The sequence below is a fragment of the Trachymyrmex cornetzi genome, unplaced genomic scaffold (assembly GCF_001594075.2).
Source record: "Trachymyrmex cornetzi isolate Tcor2-1 unplaced genomic scaffold, Tcor1.1 scaffold321, whole genome shotgun sequence".
NCBI lineage: Eukaryota > Metazoa > Arthropoda > Insecta > Hymenoptera > Formicidae > Trachymyrmex > Trachymyrmex cornetzi.
This window is the reverse complement of record NW_017297908.1, coordinates 997,804-1,006,906: the sequence shown is the minus strand read 5'-3', so window position 1 is coordinate 1,006,906 and position 9,103 is coordinate 997,804. Positions and strand designations below refer to the sequence as shown.

General features: G+C 30.4%; 1 protein-coding gene across 1 annotated transcript in view; it reads right to left on the bottom strand.

The window, feature by feature from the left end:
• LOC108762811 (probable phospholipid-transporting ATPase IF) overlaps positions 1-9,103 on the bottom strand; it is a 24,863-nt gene continuing 15,760 nt past the window's right edge. Inside the window, exons 5-20 of the mRNA XM_018510003.1 lie at positions 8,318-8,467; positions 7,875-8,170; positions 7,300-7,514; positions 6,638-6,924; positions 5,998-6,177; positions 5,710-5,857; positions 4,988-5,130; positions 4,604-4,843; positions 4,066-4,208; positions 2,997-3,156; positions 2,603-2,911; positions 2,012-2,198; positions 1,739-1,884; positions 1,383-1,486; positions 1,056-1,278; positions 1-529 (exon numbers count right to left, since the gene is read on the bottom strand). Of these exons, the coding sequence (XP_018365505.1) occupies positions 476-529; positions 1,056-1,278; positions 1,383-1,486; positions 1,739-1,884; positions 2,012-2,198; positions 2,603-2,911; positions 2,997-3,156; positions 4,066-4,208; positions 4,604-4,843; positions 4,988-5,130; positions 5,710-5,857; positions 5,998-6,177; positions 6,638-6,924; positions 7,300-7,514; positions 7,875-8,170; positions 8,318-8,467 (2,985 nt within the window). The 3' untranslated portion in view covers positions 1-475. The remainder of the gene's footprint in view (positions 530-1,055; positions 1,279-1,382; positions 1,487-1,738; positions 1,885-2,011; positions 2,199-2,602; positions 2,912-2,996; positions 3,157-4,065; positions 4,209-4,603; positions 4,844-4,987; positions 5,131-5,709; positions 5,858-5,997; positions 6,178-6,637; positions 6,925-7,299; positions 7,515-7,874; positions 8,171-8,317; positions 8,468-9,103) is intronic.

Sequence of the window (9,103 nt, the reverse complement as noted above, 5' to 3'; positions counted from 1 at the left end):
ATTATTTTTAGACTCATTCAAGGCTTGTTACGGTTAAAAAGTGCTTTTGTTAACAATGCTAAATAGTTGGTAGCGGAGTTTTGACTGATTTTATTATCAATTACTCTCATTTAACCCTCGGCGAATCAGGTGGGGTATGACATATCCTAGCAAGATAAATTTCTATAACTTAAAAAGTACCGCGCGCATGTTGTCAGTTTCGTGCAAATGGAGAGTGTGTTGTTACCAATCATACTAAATTATAGTATATATATTTATAATGAAGTATAGCATGGGATATGAGATATATCCACATATGATCCATGTTGGTTTTCTGGTTCGCGGATAGTTAATAATATAATACAGTCAGTCGTATCAGCAACTTAAATTGTTTGTACTTATGAAATGAATTATATATGATGTATCGTTCCAGATAATTACTTCTTCGTTTATATAGATAATACTGAAGCGTTTAAATGACTGCATTTCGAACGTATTATTTATCTTTCTGCAATGAAAAGCTACCTCTCCATGGAAATATGCAATCTTTCTGTAAATTGAATTTTTTTTTTAATAATGCCGATATTGTTGCAAAAACTTAACTGCTTAATTTATTATTTTTTAAATAAAATTTACTATAGGTATACATTTGTGTATATGCATGAGTAATCTATTTTAATTAATTTTTAAAAACGGTCAGTAAGATCTCTGAAAATCTATATATATTTAAACAATTAAATTTATGCAAATTAAATCAACGGGAATAGCTCATAGTTTGCAAAAGTTTAGTTAATAAAAATACTTAATATTTAAGGTTAGCGAAAAGTCTAAAATTAAATGTGAATACTAGTGTTAACAGCTGGTTATCTAAAAAGATTTTATGTATTTAAGCGCATCAAATAATTATATTCTCAGTCTAATCATGGATTTTATAAATGGATGCATCTATTTCCGAAAATAATAGTTCTAAAAAAAAAATAATTCTAAATATTATCAACAGTTTGCTAAAAAAAAAAAAAAAAATTAAAAAATGTTAAAATTACGTTAATTTAAATTGCATTATATGCCATTATTACCGTTTGCGATGAATTGCGATGATGGTCATCATCGTTACTGCAAGTGGTAACTTGCAGAGACTCTTCGTTTCTACGAAGGATCTTCAGGGGTCTGTACGTATTGTATGTCAACCATAAATAATCAAATATTAAGCAAGTAATTACGATAAATATAGTAAGTAACCAGAATGAAGGCGACTGTAATAATTTTTGGAAGACCCCGTACATGTCGCCATCGTATTTTCTGAAAAGAATGTAAGTAAGATTTTGTGATAAAGATTATTTTTGCTTATAAATACTACTTTTGATGCCCACAATCGTTTCGATTGTTGCAGTCTTTATACTTACATATTTAAAGCTGAATAGCCGAAGGTAATTACGAAAAATGCTAATTCAGATAGCAATACGCTTAAAACGAACGGGATTGTCCAATATACACTGCGTAACAATATCTGAAATAACATTATCATTAATAAGTAAATGTATATAATATTTATCAGTGATTTATTGAATTATAATTAAATTGTCGAATTATTAAATTATACAAATAAATTTGGATTTAAATTTGTTATTAAAAACAAAAATATACGAATTGTGATCATTAAAAGTATTTAAATTATTGAATTTTATTCTTTTGTGTGCATTTGTCAAAGTAAATCGTTTTACAACCTCAATCGAATATAAATCGCCTACGCATGACGTACCTGTAGATTTGCTAATAAAGTGACTATATGAAAAATGCAAGTGCTGAAAACCCAATGTCCAACTGGCGTGTTGTCGTACAGATACGTAGGATTAATAGACGTCATAGCGAATACTGTAAAATACGTTATGCAGGCATGCCATAATCCTGAAAATAATGTGATATCATCAGATCACCTATCGCGTTAATTTTTCATATAAACGTTACGACTTATGAAAAATAACATTTATTTTTAATAAATAAAATAATATAAAATATTAATATGTGCACGAACCTAGAAACATCCATATTACGAATTGGGATCTTGACATTAAATAATTGTTTTTATTTAATTTATATAAGTATGGATGTTCCATGAGTTTCTTCGCGTTGTAATTCTGTTCTAATAGTCCGTACATCAATACCGGAAGTGACGTAAATATCAAATTGAAAGTCATTAGAAACATACCGTCATAAAGTTCCTATAGACATATATATTTTGTATATAAATTCTTTATCTATAAAATCTAATAGAATATAAATTTATTCTCTTTTATAATTTTTTCATAAAAACAAGAATAGGTCTTTTTGATAATATTGTCAAATCACTATACTTAAATAAAACTATATATTTAAATAAAATATTTAAATAAAAAATATATTTAAATAAAACTATATTTAAATAAAAACTTTAAAAATATGTAAGAATTAAATGATAAATCTGTTTATCAATTCATGAGAATCGAGAGGTAAATCCTTCACTTACGTTAAATCTAAATAATATATGATAATATAAAAAGAAAAAATTAATTCACTTACACGTTACAGGAATAAGGTTGGTTTTTTCAACGTACAATAGCGAAACAAATGGCGACGTTGTTCTTACCTGCGTGGAGAAACCATTGTGTATGCCGAACAGCACTTGCGGCGTTATGAATACTACGTTCTTGTAAAAGAAAAATTGCGTCAAAATGCTGATGCGCAGATAATACCAGTGCCCGTGCACTAGCAATGCTTTTCTCAGATACTTGAACTTCGTGAAGGCGAAGTCAGCAGACATCGACGCCTGGCGACCTTCTTTTCCTAATATTCCGATACCCACATGCGCTTCCTGTATCATCGAGACGTCGTTACCACCGTCGCCGATAGCTGCAGTGTGCGGATGATTTGGTGCCGTTTTTATTAGATGCACAATCTGCAGAGGTAAGCTATATTTAATATTCTTAATGATTTTCTTGCGTTTCTATACGAAACGTTTGGGAATCGAGAAACGTTCAAACCTCGCTCTTTTGCAGGGGCGTCAATCTGCAACAAATAACTGCCTCGCAGGCCATTCCGACGGATTTTAATAATTCTGGGCAATTTCGTAATGTCGCTGCCACGCTGACACCATCAACTATTAATCCGTATTGTTTATACGGTTCCAGTTTTATTTTCCGTCTGGAAGATATAGTTTGTGCAGGGCTAATACATTTTAAATTATATATTATGTAGATTTGATATATTTTAAATTATACCATAAGCTTTCTTTAAGAAGTTCTTTGTCTTTTAGATACGTGCATGAATATATTTTATAAACAATAAGAATTATTTTAGACCATACATGTGAGAATACAATCAATACGAACTAAAAATTAAATGTCTATAATGGTCGAAGCTGGATCTTTAATGATAAATTAAATAATTCAATATGAATTATATATATATATATACTATATATTATATGAATATATTTTTAATCATTTGAACTGCGCGCCGAATTGGTTTTCCGGACTTATAAATGTAATTAAACTTATTAAACTATTGTAATAATATCACGAATTAAATTAAATTGACAAGCAATTTTTAATAATTTGATACTCAATCAGGCATCGTAAGATTGAAAGATGTTAATGTGCTGAAAAACTATATTTAGATGTTAATGTGCTGAAAAGATATATTTTGTTTCATCGTTATAGTTTCTTTCGAATAAAGCTATTCGCACAAGAACTATAATGTGTTACGTTACGTTAAGTATTGATCCTATACATAACATAATGTTAAACATTATGTTATGATTTTCTTTGTGCGTTGATGTATCTAAGCTTATTATCATGTACAGGCTTCAATTTACGATCTAGTACTTAAGATAATGCATTACGGACGTTCTTGTGCGGAGAGCCCAAAGCGATTTATACATAAATATGTATTATAAAACCAAAAATTATGTGCTCATTTATTTGTTATTTTGGTAAATTTTTAGTGTTACTATTATGCAAAACAAGAATTACTGCGCGAGAAACAGTCAGGAAAACTTATTGATAGTTAAATGAAACTAGAAAATATTTTAAATTTGCAAACTGCACTCACTCGAAACTTGTGAGAATCATCAAGCAGGCTTGCCCTGAGGTCTCGTCCATCAATCTCAGAACCTCGGTACCCTTCTTGAAATGGCCGCACAGAAAAGCGATGTTCTCCGCAGTCTCTGCCTTATCTCCAGTCAGCACCCATATCTAAAAGAATATATTTACGATTATATATGTCTTTTAAAACTAATTCGATTAATCCAATTAATCAGGATTGTTTTTAACATTTTATTCTAAACAAGATTTTTAAAAAACTATTTTAATGTATGATATAAAAATCTAGATATGTATATTCAAACATATAATTGTATCAAAAATCTCTAATAATTAAAGATTAAAATTAATAATATATTATATTAGAATAAATATAAAAAGTAATATGTAAAGATATGTATTAAATTAATTATCTGAAAAGTTATACAATTTAGAGTATAATTCCGAAAGTCGACAAATATGATCGACAAAGCAGAAACGAAGGTATACAACGCGGATAGTGAAAGATTTCTTTGGCAGTCTACACAAAGGCGGTGCAATGAACTAACTTTGATGCCAGCGACTCGTAAGCATTCCAAGGTCTCTTGCACCTTGTCCTGCAGGCGATCCTCTACCGCAGTTACTCCGAGCAAGGTGAGCCCGCTCTCCATAAGATTGTACGCGCGCGTTATACACGTCTCTCTCTCTGCACCGATTATCTGTTTGGCCTGCTCGATGTTATGTATCAGGTTTTCGTATTCGGATTGGTTCATCTTTTTGTACGCCACCACCAACGTTCGCAGACCTCTCTGAAAATTAGAGAGATTCCAATAATTTCTACAATGTAAAATACAATTGCAGCAACAAGAAGCAAAAAAGTATTAAAGTTATTTAAAATTATTTGCTTCAGCTGTAGCTTTTATTCTGCGATTATCGTAAACCGGATAACGCACCATAGAGAAATCAGCAACGTGAGCATTGGTCTTTTGTATCTCTCCTTTAGTTATCAACGGCATAATAGCAGAATCAGCACCTTTGCAGTACAGCCAGATATCTCCTGACGAGTCTTTCACTATTACTGACATCCTCTTGCGTTCTATTCAAAATAACGTTATATTAGTGCTATTTACCCAGATAGCACATTATATTCTGAGAATATACTAAAAATGTCACGTCTGATATTCGTATAATATTTCTATATCCGCAGCAACATTGTTCGCAGTATATCCTCAGAATATCGAGATGAATTTTGAAAATTTTCCTTAAGAGTGTGTAAGAAATATCTATTAAAAATAATATTCTTCGCTAACAGAGTATTATTTTTAATAGATATTTCTTATACACACTCTTAAGGAAAATTTTCGAAATTCATCTTGATATTCTGAGGATATACTGCGAATAATGTTGCTGCGGATATCAGACGTGACCTTTTTAGTATATTCTCAGAATATTCTCAGAATATAATGTGCGATCTGGGTATTGCTGTTAAAACTATTTTATTTTTATCTATAAAATTAATTATTATTCTCAGTTAGAAATTTCAACCAGTAAGCAAGAAACATTTTGGAACATTTCAGTAACATTGTAGCAACGTTACAACGTTATATGGCAGTGCTGCTGAAATGTTTCAAAAACGTTTTTTGTTTATTGAGAATCTATTTCGATATTTACGTACCAGAGCTGAACTCTAATATTTCTAGTTTCTGGAAGACCAGATTACTGTTGTTGGTGTTGATGTGCATTTCCTCGTTAGTATTCTTTTGTAAAACAACGCCGCATCTGGCACTCGCCTCCACCAATGCCTTTTCGTCTGCCGACGCGGCCTGCAATATTTCACATGTGTTATATACCTTTTTATATAGATGTAGTTGCGTTCGTTTACACTTTATCTTAGACGGGAGTTATTAGTGAGTTATCTTGTGATACCGTAAATTTGTCGTTTGCGTACATGAGCTATTATTACCTGATATTCCGGCAGGTCCGGATGCATCATCAACGAGCTGTTGACTCTCGTGACTTTTTTCAATCTGAAGCTCTCACGGAACAGAGTACGTCTGGCTACAACCTTGGGACGTAGACTTGGCGGCGCGATTTGAACCAAGTGGCATAACGATATGCTTATCATGAAATGCCAAATGTCACTCTAAAATCATGGATCTTTTAATAATACTTTTTTAATAATTCTAAATTAAAGCAATAATTTTGTTAATGTTGTTAAAAAAGTATTTAATAACATTTTTTTAATAACACTAAAATTATTGCTTTTTGGCAAACATAATACTATAGTTATTTATAGTTATTTACGTTTATGATACTGATATACAGTCATTATTGATTATTATTATTTTATTATTAATTATAATTAACATTAATTATCATTAATAATTCAGTACTTGTAAATAATTGGGGCTAAATATTGGAACGGTAATTAATTATACTCTTACATCAAATCAAATGGCAGGCATTGATTAATATTTTTTATATGATCTTTAAGTGATCTTAAGCTACAGCATATAAATTCTTTTAACTAAAATAATATTATCTTTTTTTTTACTAATAATTTCTTTCATAATAAAATCAGTATTTCCTTCTTTTTTTTTTACCTCCCACGATGACATTTTGATGGCCTCTGTCTCATTTCCGTTTAGTGGCAATAAATGAAGATTTCCGTCGCAATCTTTTTCCATATATACGTTGCCGTTAACTGAGCAACGTCTGAACACCATCAAATTTTCAGTGAGCGTGCCAGTCTTGTCGGTAAACAGATATTCAACTTGGCCGAGCTCTTCGTTCAAGTCTGACGAATTGGCGAGCGCCGGCTGATCATTATCTTTGTCGTACATATCCAAGTCCCAACCGAAGAAGACGGAGCCAAGAAACTTTTGCAATTCTGTTGAAAAGCACGTAAATCTTTATCGATATATTATAGAATTATTTTTTACGATCGCATCTTGTACTCTCTAAAACTTTTAAGGGAGTCTCACTTTTAAAGATTGAAAATTGATACATTCTTTTTCAAGATTGGCTCAATTTTTACTTTTTAAAATGAGACTCCACTTTAAAGAATTCAGGCAGTAAATGTATATAATGTAAAAATTTATATATATGTATATATATAAATTTTTACACAAACGCAAAAGAAATATATCAATTTAAATAATTTCAAACGTTTTATAAATAATATGTTATGCTAAATAAAAATAAAAATAATTTTAACTTAGATTTTTTTATTAAAAAAGAAATTGTGCAAGTAAGAATATCTTACCAACGGTGACATATAATGATATCGGTACGATGTAATTAAATAAAACAAGGAAGCTCAAAATATCCAAAATGAACGTCAAAAAATTAATCTCGGGTAGTGGACCTAAGTATCTTTCCCATACTTGTAGAGTGTTAACGTATAGCTTCAGTATGGTACATATTACCACTTCAGTTAACAGTATCACGAGATATACAATGAGATACTTATTGATAGATCTACGAATGATAATGGATAAATGTAAAGTTGTGAAACAGATCATCTCTTTATAAATAGGAATATTTCTTTAAATTTATTCGCAACGTTTGCGACATAGATATAGCGAATATTCGAACGAAAGATGTACACATAGAGAACGATTTTGCTGATGAAGTCCAAAAATTTAACTAGACACAAATGAAAATAATTTTGTTAGGCTATCAAAATTTTTAAGTAGGACACTTAAACTGATTGCTAGAATGTCAAAATTTTTGAATACTTCAGCAAAGTCGTTCTCTCCGTGTAGAAATTATTATGTCTAAATACGTTTTACAAATTAGTATAATAGATATTACAAAATAAAGCTCGGACGTAATTACTTTTCGGCAGTGGAGAATTTATTGCTGACTATCTTTGAGTTAAGCGACAATTTTGTGTCCTGTCCGGTGTAAACCGCGCAGCCGACCACGTACTCGGTGTCTTTCAATCTAGATCCGCGTAGTAAAAGATTTTCTATTGTTAAATGCCCGCTGGTCGTTTTGTCGCCATCGTTAATCTCGAGTTTGCCGTGGAAGGTGTAAAGATTAGCCAAGGGTTCTTGACACGTAATTGTCGCTTGCATCGCCACTATATCCGTAAGTGACATTGTTGAGACCACTTTCGGCACGTGTAACATCTAAAATTACATATTTATAATTACGGCAAACAGATTACGACGAAAGATATATCTAGAGATATAACAAATTTTTATTTTCTCTGGCGTAAAATTTTGCTTGTAAAAAATCTCATTTTAAAAAAGTTTATATAGTGTAAGGATAACTACTTTTAAGTTTGTTTCGCCGTCAAGATTGGATGTCGTGACGTAACAGCAACCCGGAGTCTCGCTATAAAGAAGAACGATATCACAAGGTACATCCTCATCTCGAGAGACTTTCACAAGGTCGCCGACTACTATTTGTTCACAATATATCTCCTGAAACGTATCATCTATTATTTATGAATGAAAAATAATTACTCGATATGACGAATCCAGATTATCAGAAATTATCTTATCTTTACTTTGATCTTCAAATTAGAGGCATTGAAAAATTTTACAATAGACACGTAAATATATACATATTTTATAAATACCCGGGAAAAAATGTTTTATATGTATATAATTATATAAAAAAAATTAAAGAGAAACCTTTAAGAGTCAACAGGTTGTAAGTGTAATTATAAATTCTTTATTATAAGAGACACAAACGTTTCGATCCTAGTTTGGATCCTCTTCAGTATAAATAAATATATAAATAAACTTAAAATAATCATATAAATTATTCATAACTATTGTCACGAATATCGCAGTACGATTTATTAAAAGTAACGGTATACGAGAGTTAATAAAGTCGAATGTTCTCATGTCTACATCTTATTGGTTGTTTATTAAATTCCAGTTTTATTTTATACAAAAATTTATTTATAATAAAGAATTTATAATTACATACTTCAACTTGTGTCAGCTCTTAAAGGTTTTTCTTTAATTTTTGATTTATTTATTAGAGTCTTTATTTAATTTATTTGTTTAATTATATAAAATTATATGTAATTTTATATAACTGTATATAAA